The sequence below is a fragment of the Caloenas nicobarica genome, chromosome 5, assembly GCF_036013445.1.
Source record: "Caloenas nicobarica isolate bCalNic1 chromosome 5, bCalNic1.hap1, whole genome shotgun sequence".
NCBI classification, from domain to species: domain Eukaryota; kingdom Metazoa; phylum Chordata; class Aves; order Columbiformes; family Columbidae; genus Caloenas; species Caloenas nicobarica.
In genome coordinates, this window is record NC_088249.1 from 2,079,254 (window position 1) to 2,099,123 (window position 19,870).

Genomic DNA, 19,870 nt, shown 5'->3' on the forward strand with positions numbered 1-19,870 from the left:
TGGACTCCTTTGCCATCACGTCCACCATGGTGCCTATGGGCAGAGTTGGTTGCACTCCATAAGCATGGCAGCATTTGGCTGGTATAACTTTCCAACCAGCTTGCCACGTTCTCTTCTCTGCAAGAAGCTGAGACCTGGTGGGCAGAGAACAGCAGCAGCTGGGTCCCCTTGGCTGGTGCTCAAGTTGCAGCAGGGGAGGTTTAGATGGGATATTGGGGAAAATTTCTTCATGGAGAGGGTTGTCAGGCATTGGAACAGGCTGCCCAGGGCAGTGGTGGAGTCACCATCCCTGGAGGGGTTTAAAAAATGTGCAGATGAGGTTCTCAGGGACATGGGTCAGTGCCAGCATTGGGTTAACAGTTGGACTTGATGATCTTGAGGGTCTCTTCCAACCAAAATGATTCTATGATCTGAGCAGCTCCTGTCACCGTTCCATACAGGACATGATCCAGGGATGCTCTGAGGCCCAACAGAAAGTGAGCTAATCTACCTTCTGTGAGTTCCTTGAAGGCCATGTCATCCTTACGTGTGCTAATCCCAAACCAGCAGTTAGTACAGAACTAGGCTGCTGCCAGGAGTGATGGCTTACCTGTCACAGCCTGGGTGACAAGCCAGTTCAATGTGACGAGCTTACAGCACTGTTGCCTGTGGCTGTCGGTGAGGGTGGGTCTGCATCTGTCAATGCAGACTCGAAGCTCGGTGTTCTTGTGTGCCCCCACCCTGCCTGGACAGCAAAATCTCAGCTGAAAGGGCTCGAGGGTGGTGGTGACTGTGAAGAAAAGCACATGGGATGGAGAATGGGAAGATGTCTCGGCATTCATCAAACCCTACAAGGACCAACCTTTTCTGACACGTAGGGCAGATGTTGCTGTGTTACTTTCTAAGGCTGCCCAGATGCAGCAGTAACAGCTGCCTCTTGAGGCACCTGTCATCAACCCACAAGTCCAGAGAAACCCTTCAGCTGTTGGACCCCCACACACACTGCCCTGGATGCATCAAAGCTCTGCAGGAAAACATTAAGATCCATGATGCCCACTCCCTGCAGCTCAGTAAATTCCAGCTTGGCCCACTGCAGTGTTAATTTGGGGTTTAGAGACTGTCTACTTGTGCTGGTTTTGAGATGGAGAGAGAAGCAAATCTGGCTCTTGCTACTTTCCTGTAGGTGCTTGGAAGAGAACAAGGAAGAGTATTATATATGCACTGGCGTTTCTGATGTGCCTACCCTGTTTTTCACGTACCACATACCCCAAAATCCAAACCTGCTCTGCAACAGTGTGTGAGCCTTAAGGCTGGTTCCAGTCATCTAGGCTTGCTTCAAGCCTTTGGGAGTGAGCTGCTTGCATGGTTTAGCTGTCATGGAGAGCACTTAGAGCTTTTATAAAAGCAGGGGATGCTCTGCCTGTTGTGTGGTGTCAGGAACAGTCCATAACTCTGTGAAAATGGACAACTTAAACTCAGCTGCTCTCGAGGGAGATCATCTCAACCATATAGCTCTTGGAGGTGATCTGTTCCTGGTTAATCAGGGTGGCTTAGACTTTCTGACCTGAACATATTCATGGTAACTTTACAATATTCACTTGTCTTTGGGTTTAAACAGTTCCTATTGCTCTTTCCTGACCTATGTACTCGTTTACCCTTCCAAGGAAACTGTATCTTAACTAATTTCAGTGAGAAGAGCTCTCCTAGTACTCTTCTTCTTTCTATACCTATTTCCCTTGCATCTTGTTCTTCTTGTACACAATAATCTAAGCTGCATGTCATACTTCACAAGTGAAGGCAGTGGTTGCCTTTTTTCAGAAAATACTTCAGAACTTGTAGCCATTTACATAACTTTATGAAAGACTCTTCAAATTCTCCTTACATTTTTCTTCTGAGCTGTGTCACAGTACAAGGACCTGTCTTATCTTTTTGGATGTGAACAGTATTTTGGCTGGAAATCGAGGCTCTGACTGGGACTGCTATTTGGACCCTGACTGTATGGATTAAGACCTGCCTTATTAAATCTCTGTAACCTCATTAAAAATTTAAATGAGTGTAGGGGTGTAAATAAGACAGGTACTTAACCCAGCATGGTTAATGTGCCTGATACTGTAATTCCTCACCAATTCTTTAGATATCAGCTGAACTGGCAAGGAGCAGAGGATGGAAAACAAAGCATGTGCAAAATGAATTAATTATTAAATGTTGTTGGTACATATCTTTGTTTTGCTTCCAGTTTATTGCTGTGACTGAAATGGGAGCTGCTGTCCCTCTGGTGCAGGTCGACCTCCACGTTCTTCACAGTAGATGGTAGTTCATCCCCCAATTCTCCTCCTTTGTAGCACAAAAATGTAAAAAGAAGAAGAAAAAGTGTGATAGAATTCTGCATCAAAACCAAGCTTTATTTCTTTTTCTGAAAGTGTTTGACCAAAGATGATGGTTTTGGGGAGAGGAATAAAACTTCTCTAAGTAACTTTGTCCTTTGTGATATTCCGGCCTTGGTTTGCCTCCAGCAGGTGACATTTCCTAGTCTGACCCACTGTTGTTCCTGCTCTGGCCAGGCTATGCTTGAATTTTGAACCATATCTGACTCTTCTTTTGTCCAAAAAATTAGAGTTTGTTTAAATATCACTTTAATGTTGAAGCTTTCCCATGCTTATCTTCAAGCTCAAACAAAAAAACAGCAGAAAACCCCTACTGTTGCTATTGAAAGGTAATCGCACTGTGTGGGTGAAAGTTTTTAATGAGTTTTTGTTGGTTTTAATCTGGGGATTAAGCAGTTCACCCTCAGCCCTGGGGAGGTGGATGCGGATCAGCAGGTATGTGGTGGTTTGTTTTGAAGGCTTTGCAAGAAGAGTTTTCCTCGGGAGCCGTGGATGGCTGGGGTCTGTGTTTGGTGATAGAGTTGCTCATGGGGATTTTCTGGGGAGCTTTGGGCATCGGAACCAGGGCAAACCACCCTGCAAACTGGTTTAGCTCTTTAATTTCTGTATCCTACCCAGGGCAGCTGGGATGCTGTCCCTCTTGTCAGTCTGACACAGGAGGCAGTGACTAGACCACTGGCTTCTTAACTCATCTTCTAGGAAGAGTCATAGGCTTTTTTTTTTTTTTAGGGAAAAAAAATAAGCTCTCTTTAAATGTGGGGGGACCTCATGATGTGTTTTATCCTGGCTGGCATCAACACTTCAGACCGCATGGGTGCAAGGGGTGGTGGTTTTAAATTAGAAGAGGGGAGATTTGGGTTCAACGTGAGGAAGAAATTGTTGGCCCTGAGGGTGGTGAGAGCCTGGCCCAGGTTGGCCAGAGAGGCGGTGGCTGAACCATCCCTGGAGACATCCCAGGCCAGGCTGGACGGGGCTCTGAGCAACCTGAGCTGGTGCAGATGTCCCTGCTCATGGCAGGGGCGGCACTGGGGGAGCTGGGAAGGTCCCTTCAACCTAAACTGTTCTGTGATTCTAAGGATAGGCCAGCAGTGTCTTTCTGAACCTCTCCACAAAAATACCCTGGGGAGAAGCACTACCCTTGACAAAGGATGGTGGAGGCTGCAGGAGGAAAATGGACTTGTTAGCGCTCATGCTTCTTTCTTAGAAGTGACTGGGGTAGGTTTGCAGTCATCTTTCCTTCTGACACCTGATAGAACTTGAGCTAAAACTCTCAGTACCCTGGAGACTGTCTGTAATAATAGATCCACCCCTGAATCTATATCATCTGCAATGGATCCATGCTGGGTTTGTCTAGATGATGAAACTTCAATCAAATGTTTTCTTAAGTCTTGAGCTGTTAGTTGCTTCTTTTCCAGGCAGCGTGGTTGAATTGGATACTTCTGAGGAGAAGTAAATAGCTTTTTGCCAGGTAAAATGGAATTAACATCTCTGCTGGGGCTTATTTTTTTTTGTGATTGGAAGAAAGTACTATACCAACAGCCCTTTTCCATTTGAAAATGGGGTTTTGTTAAGAGAAATAAACTGTCTGCCTTCATCAGTCTTGTCCTGCCCTGTCTAATTACAGGTCATAGTCATTAAATCTGGACTGATTTGAATGCCCTCACTTGAGAAATAACCCCTTTCTCTTCTTGATTCTTATACTGGTTAGTTCAACAACTGCATGTTTCAGGTTGGAAGAGATGTCCTGCAGCAAACTAGGGAGCAAACTTATTATAGGCCATACTGTGTATCTTACAGCATTCTCTTTTTTTCCCTTTTAAAATAGCCTTTTGTTGCTATAACTGACTCTCTAGCCTGGCTCAGTATGAAAGCAATTTTGTGGTGGATGCTGCTGGAAATCTGGCTCTTAGTAATGATTGTCTCTGATCTTAATACAGAAGTGGACCCATGGACCCTGACAGAATATATATTTTTTTTTTAAATCCAAAAGCTTTTCAGTGCCTCAGATCCCCTGTGACAGGCAATGAGCCAGGACTGAAAAAGCAAGTGTGAATCCCCTCAGATTTGGGGGGAAGTAGGTTGAGATCAGAATCCAAATCTTTCCTTGTACTGTCTTTGCAAGGTCAGTGAGCCCTTTGCCAAGTCAGTCTTTTTTTTTTTTTTTCTTTAAATTTTTTTCTTTTGTTTTTCAACTTGGATGGGCTACAACCCTTTACATTCTTAAAAAAACAAACCAACCAAAAACCATAGAAATTCCTCAAACTGCTTCCACAGCATCAAGACTGATTTCTATAAGGAAACCATGCAATCTTTCAGATTTATGTAAATAAGGAAAGAAATTAATTAAATATTGCATACAATCTCTTAAATTAAGAATTTTACTCGTTTACAATAAAATAACCAAGTGAAGTTACAAAAAGACATGTTACTGTGAAAAGAGCATACTCCACATTTTGCTGATTAATAATGGCAATCGTAATTTAAACATAATAAAAGAATATATATCTATTGCTTTTATCATACCTGATAAATACAGTATGAACAAATTACCAATGTATATTTATCACGAGATAATAAATAAGTTAAATAGTTTCATATTGAGTTGTGTGCAGTGACTCATTCATGCAATCAACTCAAACAGCTAAAAAAATTAAAAGAAAAAATCAGCAGTTATTCTCCAACAATTACAAGCTAAACTCAGTTGAGTGCTTCTAAATAAAACAACAACAAAAATTGTTCTAAGCCAAACATCCACTAAGTGGTGGCAATGGACTTGGGCTTGGGCAAGCAGAGTAAAAAGTAAAGTAAAAGTATTACTGGTCATGATAAACTGTATGGTGTTTAAACGCAATATTTAGCAAGAGTGGAATTCTGCTGAAGTTAATGACAACCTCCATTCCTTCTTGCTGAAGAAGATATGCTGTGACCTCCATAAACCCATATTTTTTACAAGAGTGTGTAGTGATAGCACAAGGGGTAATGGTTTTACACTGAAAGACGGTAGGTTTAGATTAGATATATGGCAGAAATTCTTCACTATAAGGGTGGTGAGACGGTGGAACAACTTTCCCAGAGAAGCTGTGGATGCCCCATCCCTGGAAGTGTTCAGGGCCAGGCTGGATGGGGCTTTGAGCAACCTGGTCTAGTGGAAGGTGTCCCTGCCCATGGCAGGAGGTTGGAACTAGATGATCTTTAACCAAACCATTCTGTGATTCTATGCAATTTTTCTTCTCTTGAACTTGATTTGCGTGGTAGGATCCCACCCAAGGGATGCATTCTTCCCAATGCCCCTTTCCCTGGCTCTGTGCAATCAGCCAGAGGCTGATACTTCCCACGAGGGGCTGTGCTTTGGTTTGGCTCCCCTTTCGGTGCACAACATTTTAAGACTATGCTCATGCAGCACAGTCTGCAAATACCTCAGAGAGGTTTGCAGTGACCACAGCTGCGCTTAGCTGAACTCATCAGTCTGAGGGTTTTACCCTGATGATTTTGCAGAGCTTCTGCACCCACTACTTGCTTGGGTATCTGCACCCACCAGGGTATAGTCCTCTGCCCAGAAAGCTGTCTGCATGATGAGGGCCTGTCTACGTTCCTACCAGCTGTCTCCTTCCAAGCTGTCATGAGCGATTGTTTTTGGCAGCATTTTGGAGATGTGGGATGGTGATGTTGTTACTGATCACGTGAAAGCAACAGATTAATAATGAAAGAGTGGTCTTAGGAAGGCCTTCCTGCCTTGGCAGCCAGCTGTGATTGTAAAAGCAATGCAGAAAATGAGCCTCATTGGAAGAAAACATTTGGCAGAGACTTCTTAATGCCTCTTGCTCCTTTTCTGGCAAGAGAAGGTAATCATAGAGCTCTGTCCATAATCCTGTCATCATTTACACTCGTCTGCTTCCCATGCTCTATGCACACGTGGGTGACCAAGGGCCAGTGCTGCCACAGGGGTGTGAAGTAGAAGAAGATAAGCTATGGTGTGCATGGTGGACAAGACACTTCAGTCTGCCCCTGCTGCCCTCTGCCCTGTGAGTGGCTCCAGGACACACAGGAGGAAAAGAAATCACCTCCTCAGGTGCATGGTCCACCTGTGAAATGGGTCTTATTCTTCTCACCCTGGTGCGGCATCCCTGGGAGAGGGTGGGACTGGTGTCACATCATTCCTGATTTCATACCGCAGAAGAGTTATAACAGGGGCACAAATTAACACGACTGCTCCTATAGCTTGTTCGCTCCAGCCTTTTGAAGTCTGTAATTTAACACTTAAAAATCCTGTTGGTCTGTTGCATAGCAAGAGCTGTAGATGGGAGAAGAGGGGTAGCTTTGACCAAAAATGTTGCCCCAAGAGACAGCATCATGATACCTCTTAGGTGCCTAGTTTGGTGTCTGTGAGGCTGTTGCAGAGATAAAAGCAGAAACTGGGTCCTCTGCCGTGTTTTGGTCAGCCACAACTTCTTGAAAAGCAGAATTTTGCTGAATGGTGTGTGGATGCAAGCTTTCCCAATCAGCATCATCATGCTCCATAGTGTTCTCCTTTCCTTCACAGGCACGTTATGCAGGTAGGTTCTAGATCTACACTCTCTGCAGCCGCCACTCAGCTCACAGGAGCTTTTGCTCGGTGCTTGTACAGGAGAGGTCTTGGTACACGGGTCTCCCTGAAGTCATGCAAAGAGTGGGCTCACCACTGGAAACCAATTAGTGCTGCCCGCTTGTTAATCACAATTTTCTTGGCATCCATCAGATGCTGCTGGGCATTCAGACCCTACAGCATTTGGTGCCATATAAAATCGAAGCTTAGAGTATAATGAAGCACGAGGATGCTCTGAGTTACTGTCCAGACACCATTGTCCTCTGAGTTTGGGGTGAGGGAGGCTGGGAAAGGACAGAGAAAATGAGAACTCCAGGTTTTGTCCTGCAACCTCCTTTTTAGTTTTGTTTGGTGCGTTGTTTGTGTGGTGTTTTATTTGTTTGTTTTTCTCCCCAGTTTGAATTTAGTTTGTGACTGAATCTGTCACCTTCTAAGGAGAGACTCTTGCAGGTCAGGGCACGGCAAGCTATTTCTCTTGTGCGCTAAACCTGACAAATGATGGCTTCTTGAATCATCTGAGGAGTAAAAATGTTTGCAAACAACGGAAAATATCTAAAGATAGAAACACCCCTCTTCAGGGAAGGTTTCTGCAACTGGAAACAAAGGCTCTGATGTGACTCTGACTTCAGCAAGGTTATAACAGTGGCTTCAGCTCCAGCTTGTTACATGCCATTGTACCAAAAAAAAAAAACCCCTTTCTTTATTGCCTTTTTAGCAGGTTCCTGACAGCCGTGCCTTGCTGGTGCTGCTCCCCATGGCCTGGTCTTGCAGCCGTTGCCCTGCACAAATAGCAGCGCTGCTGGTAATCCGGATTCCCCGTGCCCGGGAGGAGGGCGCGTTTCTGCAGCCGTGTGAGAAGCACGAAGGCTGACAGAAGCCATCTACGAAGAACGGGCTGTCGGCACTTTGGTTGTCCTAAAAATAGGGTTCTTTACCCAATGTGCATACGAATGAGCCAAATTTAGCACAGAGAGATGAGATATTGTTAATTACAGAGTTGCGCAAGTCCGGGCGCTGGAATAAAGCCAGCAGGCCAGAAAGAAATGTAAAAGGCATTATATACAAAATCTTAGCGCTACTCAGGGCAGTCCTAAAGAGCCAATCGGTTACACATTTGCATGTTGCATTACATAATCATTTTAGCGTATAACGAGCAATGTTCAGCTAAAGGACACTTTATGCAACACTCTTGAGAGATCTGCCAAAGCAAGACTCAACTAACTGTGCGGCTTCAAAAGGTCTAAAGCTGCCAGGTCAGAAGTGTCTGTAGTTTGTGATTAGTTGTCTTGCAAGTCACACTTTGCTATATGAGGAGACCGACCTAAAACCGAAAGGATTTACATATTTTTAGGTTAGCAATTGTAGACGGGATTCATTCTTTTAAGTGATGACAACACTTGGAGGTGCCAGAAGGAAGAGCTGGCCCTGTCATCTCCTTCCCTCCTGCTCAGGACCATCCTGAGGGGCCAAAGTCCCTGTGATGTCCTTCCCTGCAACACAGGACCGTCCCAAGGGACCAAAGCCTCTCTTTGCAGTTGATTTGTGAGGGTCCTGCAGCCGTTGTGGGCTGAGGCTTTGACCTGTGAGCTGCTGGCTGTGGTCAGGGACGTACCTCATGAAGAAGATGTGAGGTGGTCTCGTTTCTGTCTGCTGAGCCACAGAAGTCATCATGGTTATGTACGCTTTTGCAGTGGAAAACCTGCTTTTGGAGCACGCACAGGCAGCTTTTGCCACCCTGAAATGGCCAATCCCATCCTATGGGTATCACCATTGCTGCTACTGGATCAGTACAGAGCCCCATGGTAAAGCCCAACCACGGCTGTTTCTTTGGTGACTATTATTAAAGCTGTGAACCACCAAAAACTCCCCTAAAAAAATTGTTATTTTGTCTCAGGCTTGTTTTTTTGGTGCTCTCCTATAGCTTCTCGAAACCTGCAAATTTGAACGCCTGTTACAAGGTTGTCAAGTCCTTCAAAACTAAAATCTTTGACATGTGAAATGGGAATCTCATTTTCCTGGGATTCCTGCTGCTTGCATCTTTCTGAGGTTGTACTGTGGTCACAGCAGGGAGGTGTTAAGTTTCCTGTTTCTTTATTTTTCTGTTTCAATGAAGGTGAAGCAGAGCCTGCTTTACAGAATACAGGGTTTATTTAGCCTGTCAAAGAGTGACAGATTTTGGATTTCTTCACCCTTGGAGATGAGTCTTTAACTCTGCCCCAGAATACTCTCACATTACTGTAACTGCAGGAGACAACACAAACATCTACTTGGGCTGTAAGTGTTTCAGTGCTGAAGTCTCCTGGTGTCACCAGGAGAGGACACAGGATACCATCCCTCCTGGGTAGGTCCATGTGGCACATCACAAGCAAGACCTAGGAGTTGGTGCATGCAAACGGAATAACAAAATCAGTTTATATGCAATAAGAAGATCTATAGAGCAAGGGCGGCTCCCAGCAGAAACTGCGGTAGGAGCAAGGAACGCTTGTGAGCGGTCAGATGTTCGCAAGTGTTCCTGCAGCTGGGCTCCAGGTGAATGCCTGACTTGGATAGATTCATATCCATGACCAAGAAAATGTAATACTTGCCTTTTTTTCTTTTTTTTTTTTTTCGTAACATGGACCTTTGTCAAAACTGAAAAGTGTATACAAGCATGATACGCAAGATAGTTCACAATGGGCTGCAAATGCACATGAAAATCCAAATGCCTCCTGAATCTGTTGGCCTTTGCACCTTCAGTCCTTGCTACTTTCAGTCTCTTCCATTTCTTTTCTTTCAAGGCTGCTGCTGAGGCCTCTGAAAGGCCCAAAAGTGCCAAGTTGGGCAGGAAAGCGTGAGTTTTGTGAAAGGCTCTCTTGTGAAGCACGCACCTCCAGCTTGAGGTTCAGCTGTGTGATGCTCGCTTCCATTTTCCATCTTACGAGACTACCAAGTGCTATGTGCACCCTGCCCACAGCTGCCCCTGCAATCCAGCATTTGTGAAGTCTGCAATTTTTTTTAAAGTGTAGCTTCCTCCTTGTGGCCACCAAGTGGTGCTCTGCACTGCACCTTGCAGCAAGGCAAGCTGTTGGCGTTTTGGGATGGGGGTTTAAAAAGCTGTTTTCAGAAGTGGGAATGAGCTAGAGAGGAGGAGGAAAGAAATGAAGAGCCCTTTCCTTTCCCCTTGCAGCGATTGTGCTACGGGGGCTACATTATTCACATCTTTACGCTGTGGCTGCGTGATGATAGATGTAGCTCGGTGATGATCAGACGTGCTAAGTAGTCTTGGCACTTTCAATTTGGGTGTTCAGCTTGGCTGCCTGCAAGGCTTTGGAGGTACAACGATGGTTATGTGCCGCTTCAACATGAGATCCAGGCAGGTGGCTCCGATTTGGCTTGCTAAAATTGCAAGAAGCTACTAAAAACCTTGTCCCAAACTAGTTTTTCAGAGAAAAATATCTGATCCCTGCTTTTTCTTGGCTGCTTTTTCACCTGGTTTATCTAGGGAAAAGCTCTGTCTGTGTTCCTTCTCTCCGGCGTGCTAGCTGTTTCGTGTCTTTGCTATTAAAGTTTGGGAATGTTTATAGCTCTCAGCAGAGGCAGAAGACCTACATTAGTTTGTCTTTGCAGGTTTCCTGCAAGTGCTCTCCAGGTGCCATTCTCAGGTTTACAGAAGCCGCATCTTTTATATGGAAACATGTGGTTTGATAGAGAAAATTCTTATGTTGATTTGAAACGATGGGCACATTATAAGACAGAAACTGCCTATAAAATGTAATGGGAATTTGAAAGGCTAACTGCATCCCTGTAAGCTCCATTAGATGCTCTGTGTGGTATAATTGTTTGTAGGAGTGATCATTCCAGGTGCTGAAAGCCGTGCTATAGCAGGATGATGCAGCTAAATTCAAACAGCAGCTCATTTGTATGAACTGCAGGACCAGAATTGAAAAGTGGCAAGCGGGATTGTCTCGTTTGGTGAGCTGGAAAACATGCAGTGTTTTAAAGCGAATCCTTGAGTTAGAAGGAAAGGAGGTGCCATGTAACAGCACAGTGAACGCTGTGGTTTTATAACGTGCACTGATTTCTCTAGGTATTCCAATCTGTGAAGTAGAGGCCAGAGAAAGGAGGCCAGCTCCCCCTAGTTAACTAATAGCCACCAACGAAATAGCTTTCCCAAAGTTCCCCAGTTTGTTTCTCGGGTGTTTTGTGGAACAGCTGTGCTGGAATGACATTGCATCCCACTGCAGAAAGGAGAAGAGTAAAGCATCACCTGCTTTACCTACAGCAGGTATGATACGTGCACCCCCTTCAGGTGTCCCACCTCAGCTGCCCCATCTTATTGCAGTGTCTGTGACCTGTATGAGGTACAACTCCGAGAGATATAAAATGATATCTAGATAACAAACGTCGATTTTGGTGGATCGTTAGTTTTTAGCATGGTCTTAGACCCCTGGCTAAACCAGCTGCTGAGATGCAGAGTGATGAGGTCTCATAGTCCGAGTGCATCAGGAAGGAGTTTTTCCACAGGGCTGAGCAGAGCTTCATATAAATTAGATAAAGTTCAAAAATATTATGTTTTAATTTTCAGCTTTGAAAAACTAACTATCAGAAGTTCAAGCATGTCATTATTCCAGATACTATCTTTTCATGGTGGATAGCTTCATTAGTAGCTATTAAATAGCTCAGATGCAAATCGTGGCTCGGAGAGTCCTTGAGTCTTTGATAACTATTAATAAGATCTGGGAAGAGACACTGTGGGAAGACTGGCTTCATGTGACCCCTTCTCCGGTCTTTCTTCAGCATCTGGGGCTGGTCGTGGTCAGAAATGGGATGTGGGCAGAAAGGACCTTTGGTTTCATCCAGTGAGGTTGTTCTTGTTGTTGCCATTTTAGATTCTAGCAAAGAAAAATACCTTAAATATTTATCTCTCCATATGTTAACAGCGCAGTCGTCTTTGGAATAAGACAGGTATCTGCTCTTGTGGAAAATCCGCAGGGATTTCCTCGACGTCACGTTAATCTGCTCTCATGTGGAGTACTGGTGGTGCTGCCTTCTTTCCAATGCTGAGCTAAGTTTTCCTTGGTCATACCTGTGTCTGGTGTAAATCTGTCATGACAGGAGTGCTGGTATGAACCTGCTGAGGATCATGACCATCACCGCTGTTCTCCTGCACCCGAGAGCCGATCTGCCAGCGCACATCAAAGTGAGATGCTTTTTAGGGAGGAGGACCCATATCACCCTAGTTGGGCTGGAAAGCAGCGTCCTTCTCAGAGCTGTGAAAGGCCTAATAAAAGTTAAAAATAGAGCCAACTTATTGCTGCCTCTGAGATTGGAAATCAGGGAGCTGAAATTAGTTGAGCAGAGAGTGCTGTAGTTATGTCTATATGTATAGTTATATATACTCAGGTGTTTGTACACATGCTCGTTTGTACTCCGCTATTAGGAAGCAAAATAACAGTATTTCCCACTAACGTATTTGACAGTCTGAGACAACATCTCATTGTTACTTAGCAACTTCAGACAGTGGTGAGCTCTTTCAAATTAACCCCTTTGGGTTCCTTTCCTGTTAGAAAACAGGCATGAGTTCATTCAGCTGCTCTGCCTTTGGAGAAGTGGTATCAGCTGGTTGTCTTGGTGCTCACCTATAGAGATGTATGAACCTTCTGCCTTGTGGGGTCTTTCCTGATGTTGCTTTTGTGTCTCCTTGGCCAGAGGCTGAGGAAGAGGAAGAGGATGAAGAAGAGGAAGAAGAAGAAGAGGAGGAAGAGGAAGATGAGGAGGAGAAAGACATGGATTCGTTGGATGAAAGCATGGAGGGCGACACGGAGCTGCCAGGTTTCACACTTCCAGGCGAGACCTCCCAGGAGCCCATAGCTGGCCTGGAAAACCCTGTGGCCCAGCTGGCCGGAGTGTCCTACCAGGTTCCTGACACCATCGAGTGGGAGCAGCAGAACCAGGGTCTGGGTAAGAGAAAAAGCCCCTTGTTCCTTTACCCTTGCAGAGGACGTGTCTCCTGCTCTTCACTTTGCATGAGACGGTCCCTCGTGCTGGGAAGTCTCACGGGTTGGCTCTCAAGCTAAAGACGGAGCAGGTTCATTTCTGAGGAAACCTCATCCACCAGTGACAACTGGTTGAACTGGGATGGGTCCCAGGCAGCGTGGCCTGAGTTTTTATTTTGAGGAGAGCTGCTCTGAATACTCCAGACCTGTTCCTTCATTCCCAGAGCTTAGTGTCATCTTGCTCTAAGAGTGGACAAATAAATAACTTATTGGGTGAGATTCCTGGGGAAATTTCAGTTCCCTTTGCCCGAGATGGTGTAGGGATATACATCCTGTGAGGACAAAGCGAGTAGGGTCATTGGATAGTTGCTCACCAGCCCATTTACTACTTCAGCAGCATTTTTATAAGTGCTGCTTTTTTGGCATTTTTAAGGAGTGTATGGTCCAGCCATGGGACCCTATACTGGCAGCGTTAAGCAAGACAAACCTGCAAAGCCTCTGTAAGACTTTATACAGTTTATTTCCACTGTACATATAGGCCCTGTGTTTAATGGCTGAACAAATTTATTCCATGTACGAATAGCTTATCAGTGTTGATATGTGTCATATCCATCTGACGCAAGTCAAAGCTGGTGTGGGACAAGGTAAAGGTTAGAAGGGAACTCGCTCAGCTTGGCTAAGGGCACTGAGATCGTTTCCCAGCATACTCAGTTTCCAAGCCAAAACCCATCAAAAGCAGTGGGAACCTTTCAGGTGAATTGGTGCGAGCCGAACCATATCTACACAGAAGGTCTCTGTATCTAACTATTGGAGAACCAGCTGTTTTGAGAAGCTCATACGATAAAGAAACCCCAAAACTCTTTCATATGTTGTATTATAAGAATTATCACTTCCTCTGGATGTTTAATTCTGATTTAACCTGGTGGTTCTCCCCCTGTAGTGCTGTTTCTAGCCAGCTTTAGCTTTGTTAGCTACCTGTGAATTGAATCAAAGAGCTTATTTCAAGAGCTCTGTGGGAGGGTAGCTCTTTGAGGGCAGATTGTGTTTGCATCAGGTCTGATTTCTTCCTGTCCCACTAACTCTTGCTTGAAAAACATTGTATTGGGTGGTTGCTGTGTCAGATCCATTTCCTGTGTCCTGTTATCCCGTCAGGCTGGACAGGAGCTGTGTGGAGGGAATAATTATAAGTGTTTAAAGCTTTCTGTTTGACTTTTGTAAGTTGGTACATGACAGTGCCCAGAGGAAAAGTGTGTAAGAAACAGGGTTATGATGGGAGTCACGTCAGCAGCTTTGCGTTCATATTTTACTCGTTTCCTCGGTGCAGGATCTTTGTGGTGTCTTGAAAGAAAATGTGAGAGCAACAGCATATTTCCTGCACTCAGGGGTGCAATGGGATGGCTTGGTGAGCTCTGTACGACTGCTAGCAATAGTGTGAAGGTAGCATTAAGCCGTTGACCATCTAAAACTATTTGCCTCGTTCAGGATTGTTAGTACGAGGATAGATGGCTTGGCAGAGATTTGCCTCTGAATCAGTCAATCCTGGCTGAGGGTGCCAGTGTTTTGTAATGCGTTCAGGAGAGGCAGCGTTTTGCAAACTCCAAGGTGTGTCCCCACACCAGACATCCAGTTATGCAGCAGTGGAGGAAGATGGCACTGATATCTCCCTGGGGATCTGGGTACATTTATCCATCCCAGCCAGGGGGGCTGATGCAGTGCCTCCTGGCTTGGGTCCCCGGAGGGCTCGTGTTGTTGTCATTACCACTTAAAAGAATGAATCCTGTCTGCAATTGCTAACCTAAAGATATGTAAAAAATCCTTTCAGTTTAAGGTCAATCTGACAAAGGTAAGAGTGACTTGCAAAGCACCTAATCAGAGAGACTGACCTTGCACCTTTAGACATTTTGAAGCCCGCACAATCATTTGAATCTTGCTTTAGCACATATCTCAAGACTGTTGGATAAAGTGCCCTTTAGCTGAACGTTGCTCATTGTACGCTAAAATGATTATGTAATGCAACATGCAAATGTGTAACCAATTGGCTCTTTAAGACTGCCCTGAGTAGCGCTAAGATTTTGTACATAATGCCTTTTACTTTTCTTTCTGGCATGCTGGCTTTATTCCAGCATCCAGACTTGCTCAACTCCGTAATAAACAATACCTCATCTCTGTGTGCTAAATTTGGCTCATTTGTGTATGTACCGGGTAAAGAACCCTGTTTTGGGGACAACGCTCTGGTGGGAGCCCTGTTCCCAGAACAGCATGCAGGGCAATGGTTAATTTGTCTGGAAGGGTGTCTAGAGACTGCTGAAGATGCTGTTGTATATGCCATAGGCTCTTCCCTGATCTTTGGGGCTACAGAGGAGGTTGTTCTGCAGAAGCCATCAGACACAGCTCTGTTCACAGCTAATGCGGGTCTGAACTGGAGTCACAGCTGCGTTTCCAACCCGAGCACCTTCACTGCTGGAGGAAGAGGCTCAGGGTAGGAGATGTCTATCAGATGCACTGGTAAATGAGGTGAGAAAGCAGTGACCAGGGGCTGAAGCTGTCCCCAGTGTGCAGTAAACCTCTCTGGTTGGACACACTCTAATAATCATGCACAAGAAATAAGCAGACCTAGTATTTGAAACAATATGTAGCTTTAACACTGCTTGTGTAATAGCATCTATTATGAGGCATCCTTGCCCCACGGCAGAGCCATGCCAGAGGATGCACTTTGCAGTATCTCTTCTGGAGATCTGCTTCTGAACTTGTGGTTTCAGTTCCATTGCTGATGTTTAATATTACATCATCTTGCCGCCTTTGTCCTGCACCACCTTCTGTCTTTCTCAGACCTTTGAAAGGCTGTCTTTCCAAAAATTTCAGGCGTGGAATAAATTGGGTGGCAAAAGGTAGGATTTTTCTCCCTGACTTACGTTGTATTGATCCTCACGCAATTTGGAGGAGCCCCCTGTGAAGTCTGTTAAGTTGAGTCAGCTGCAGAGTGCCAAGTCTGGGCACCTGAAGAACTGGGCAAATGTGAATTTCTGCATTCTCTGGAAGCGCCTGGCTGGGTCGGGTGTCACCAGATCCAAATGCTTTGGATTGCCTTCTGTTTTTAAGCTGTTGCAGTCTGTGCAAGCAGCCGTGAGGGAGAGGATGATGCTGTGGCTGAGCTGAGTTCCTCTGTAGGAGTTAGATGGGACTTCTATGCAGGGGTGTTGTAGGTGAGAAAAGAGGGGATGCGGTGGGATCAGTCACTCTGCTTGTGACTCATCCATCTTATTCCATCAGGTAAATATTTGTGTGAAGACCAATTTATTTTTCTGTCTAGATGACCTTAATGGCTTTTTGATATTGCTTCCTTCGCCATCTACAATGTGCTGATGCCCACAGTGCTCTTAAGAGGAAGGGAAATTATTTATGGTTTAGAGGCACGAAGAAACCCAAGGATGTGCGTGAGCCCACATTGAAAATCTGAGGCAAATCAGAAGCTGAACCCGGATCTTTGAAGGGCTCATTAGCTGGGTGTGCTCGGGGAATGGGAGATGCTGCTGCATCCTGCATCTCCGTGGTAGTGCTGGGCTGCTTTTCCCTGAGGTGCTGCTGCAGCGGTGTAGCCCTTCTCTTCTTCCCGGTTTGTGCCAGGTGGGAGTTTCTGCCCTGGTTCTCCAGCCCTGGGCACATGGGTACACGCTGGGCTGCTCCTGTGTCCATATCTGTGTCCATACCTGGTCCTAGTTATGTGTTTCTTCATGGGGTTTATCAGGGAGAACAGGAAGGGTGGAAAAAACGTGTAACTCGTGTCAGCAGGAGGAGGATTGTTAAGAACAGAAGAAATCCTCCGAACCTGGCAAGAGGCTAGAAGAGCTGCCCATGTTGTTCTGCTGGGGCAGCTGGAGACACCAGACTCACCGTGAAGGGCTCCTAAAGCTTTAGATCTAGTGGACATAGGCATGGACTATTTATCTTTGAAACCCTTTTTTAGCTTTTCGCCTAAGGCTACCTCTTTGAAATCTATTTCCTTTAAGTGCTTTTCTTCTAAAGTTAAAATCAACTTGACTTTAATTTTAAGATGGCTTTGTAGCCGCTGGACATCCCCAGATGGAGCCAATGGAGGAGGGAGCTCCAGTTCTTCTGGATGCAGCTGGGTCAGGGCACAGTGCTCCCGCCTGCCTCGACCCACGGTGTGTGGCTTTGTGAATCCCATGTAGAGCTCTGCACTTCTCTTCCTTCCCCAAATAGTGCTGAGATGTGAAGAATTTCCCATCTTGTGCAAGCGAATTATGGTTTAGGAGGGGAAGTTGTTCTGCTTGTCCTGGGGTACAGCACAGGAAAGCAAGACCTGAAGAAAGATGATGGTACCTCACACAGTACAAGAAGAGGAAGAAATTTTTCACATTGAGGGTGGTGAGAGCCTGTCCCAGGTTGGCCAGAGAGGTGGTGGCTGAACCATCCCTGGAGACATCCCAGGCCAGGCTGGACGGGGCTCTGAGCAACCTGAGCTGGTGCAGATGTCCCTGCTCATGGCAGGGGGGGCACTGGGGGAGCTGGGAAGGTCCTTTCCAAGCCAAACTATTCTATGATTCGATGACGGTACACCATCTAAGCACCAAATTTTACAGTTGGTATTTTCCTTTTTAAAAATACTTTGTACATATGACCTTCTCCTGGGGATGCATCTGTCTTCTGGCCTTCAGAATTTTGACATTTAACGCTAAAACCTATAGTACAGAAGAGCCCAGAAGTATTAGAATCGCTGTTCTCAGGTCAGATATTATTGAGTTTGCTCGGTCTGATGGCTGACACACTGCAAATCCCTCGAGAACAAGTAACTTGATCCACGAACAGCTTGGCAGAGCAAGAGACAGTTTGGATTTTTGTAGTGGTCAGTGAGAAAGTGCTGGAGAAACAAAATCATTAAAAATGTCAATTCTGAGGAGTCAGATGGTCCTACATGAACTCCAGCTGAGCAAAAGCAATTTATAAGCACCAGTGAGGAGGCTGTCAGTTTTACAGTCCATCAGCTGATTCTCTAACCAGCAATAATTAGACAAAAAAGTAAAGCAGAAGATGATGTCATCTCTGCCTTTATAAAATAGAAATTGATCCTCCAAAGACTGTTCTGATGGCCTGTAGCTCTGGAGAAGGATCGTCTGAATATACTTGGGGATCTCTTTTGCTGTCCCATTCAAATGCTTTGTCTCCAGACGTTGTTAGCAAAGGACATCGCAGTACTTTGGGACCTCTCTGCACTGTGCGCAAGACGTCTTTTGACCTTTGGAAACTTGGGCTTTCTGGAAATGAATGAAATATCATTTTCTCTGCTACCTCTTTTGTGATTGTGTATGTGTGACAAGAACTGCAGTTGGTTTAGATGGCTTCAAACCTAGTGAAGGGTTTTTGGGTCCTCCTTTAGCTGTTCCTCATGATGGTTTTTGTTGCACACCTCTACTCCTGTGTTGGTGGTGGCTACTGTGACTGTGTTCTTCTTCCACTTAGTATTATTTCTCCCAGTGTCTGGGAGAATCCTTATTTTACAGACCGTGAGCTGAATCAGAGCAACTTAGCTTGAACTGTTATGGCAACATTGTGGTAGAGCATAAAAATGTCCCCAGGCTCCCCAGCTACTTATTAATGCCATAGTTCTTGTCCATCATCCACATTCCAAGATGAAATTCATAACTGGGACGTCCTGCTATCCATGGTAAGGTGGCAGCTGGATGTCCAGGGCAATTTACTAAGCCTTTAATTTTCCTGCTTTGGGTCATGCAGCGGTTCACTTCATGCATTCAAAAATGTACGGAGTTGTTTGGAGCGACAATGGCATTGGCTTCTCGAGGCATATGAGCTTGTGGCATTTTGAATGTATTGCTCAAATTGGCTAAGCAGAGGTTGTTACGGTGGATTTTGGTTGTTTAAGATGTTAACTGAAACCAGTTGCTCATCCTGGGCTACCACAAATATCAGATAACAGCTGTAAACAGGAGAGACTGATTTGAACCAGAAGCCTTAGCAGAAGAAACTCCACTGTTATGCTCAAAATCTTATTTTATGGGCAAAGAGAAGACATCTCTCATATATATATATATATATATATATATATATATATATGTGTATATATAAAGCCAATAATTTATTGCTAATATAGTTTAAATCTTAAGATTCTAAATATTATAAGTCCAGATCTAATTATTACAGGAAAATAAATAATAATGCAGTTAGGATTGTTAAACACGCACTTCTTAGCTTCTGTGCTTTATCCTGGTGTTATCCTGGTCCTTCCCTTGCTTCTGTGGATCCTAAGGTGGGTGTTTTCATTCAGGGGGTTGCGGTGAATTTCTTAGGGTGGGTCATCAACACCTGGCGTCCTTTTCCAGGATGATGGGAATTAAAGATTCAAAAAAAAATGAAAAATGCCAGTTTAGAAAGAAGTTATGGAGTATGACAATGTAATTCTCAACATGTAGTTTCCAAGATATATATACACCGTGTCTGCATTTCATCTATTTTTTGTGTGCAGGATCATGGTTCTTACAATAACGGAAGGCCATATAACACTTAGGTAGTGACAAGGCACTTGCATGATAAACACACTTTTGGAATGTGATTTTATTTTAAAGGATAAAAAATATTTGCAACTCTGAGTAGTTACTTACAGAGAAAATAGCTGGAGCTGTATTGCAGATCTGTGGTCGCAAATTATACTGCATAAACCATGTAACAGATGTCACTTGTTACTGATGGTAAGGCAGAGTAGCAGAGTAGTGGAAGATGATGAATATTTGAAATGTCAATTTTACAGGAAACTACGATTAATGCTTTTATGGGCAAAAATAACCAGCATTAGGAAGACAGAAGCCGAGACTCAGAAGTTAGTAGCACATTCTTTAATTGCTGCCCCAAATGGATCTATTTTAAGTACTCTTACAGCTCGTGTTATTGGAACATCAGAGTACCTTTTAATCTTTAAT

At 44.7% G+C, this 19,870-nt stretch overlaps 1 protein-coding gene across 1 annotated transcript in view; it reads left to right on the plus strand.

Annotated features, from left to right (window-relative positions):
* ARMH4 (armadillo like helical domain containing 4) overlaps positions 1-19,870 on the plus strand; it is a 68,781-nt gene that overhangs the window by 13,208 nt on the left and 35,703 nt on the right. The window contains exon 5 of the mRNA XM_065635622.1: positions 12,634-12,885. Coding sequence (XP_065491694.1) covers positions 12,634-12,885 — 252 coding nt within the window. The remainder of the gene's footprint in view (positions 1-12,633; positions 12,886-19,870) is intronic.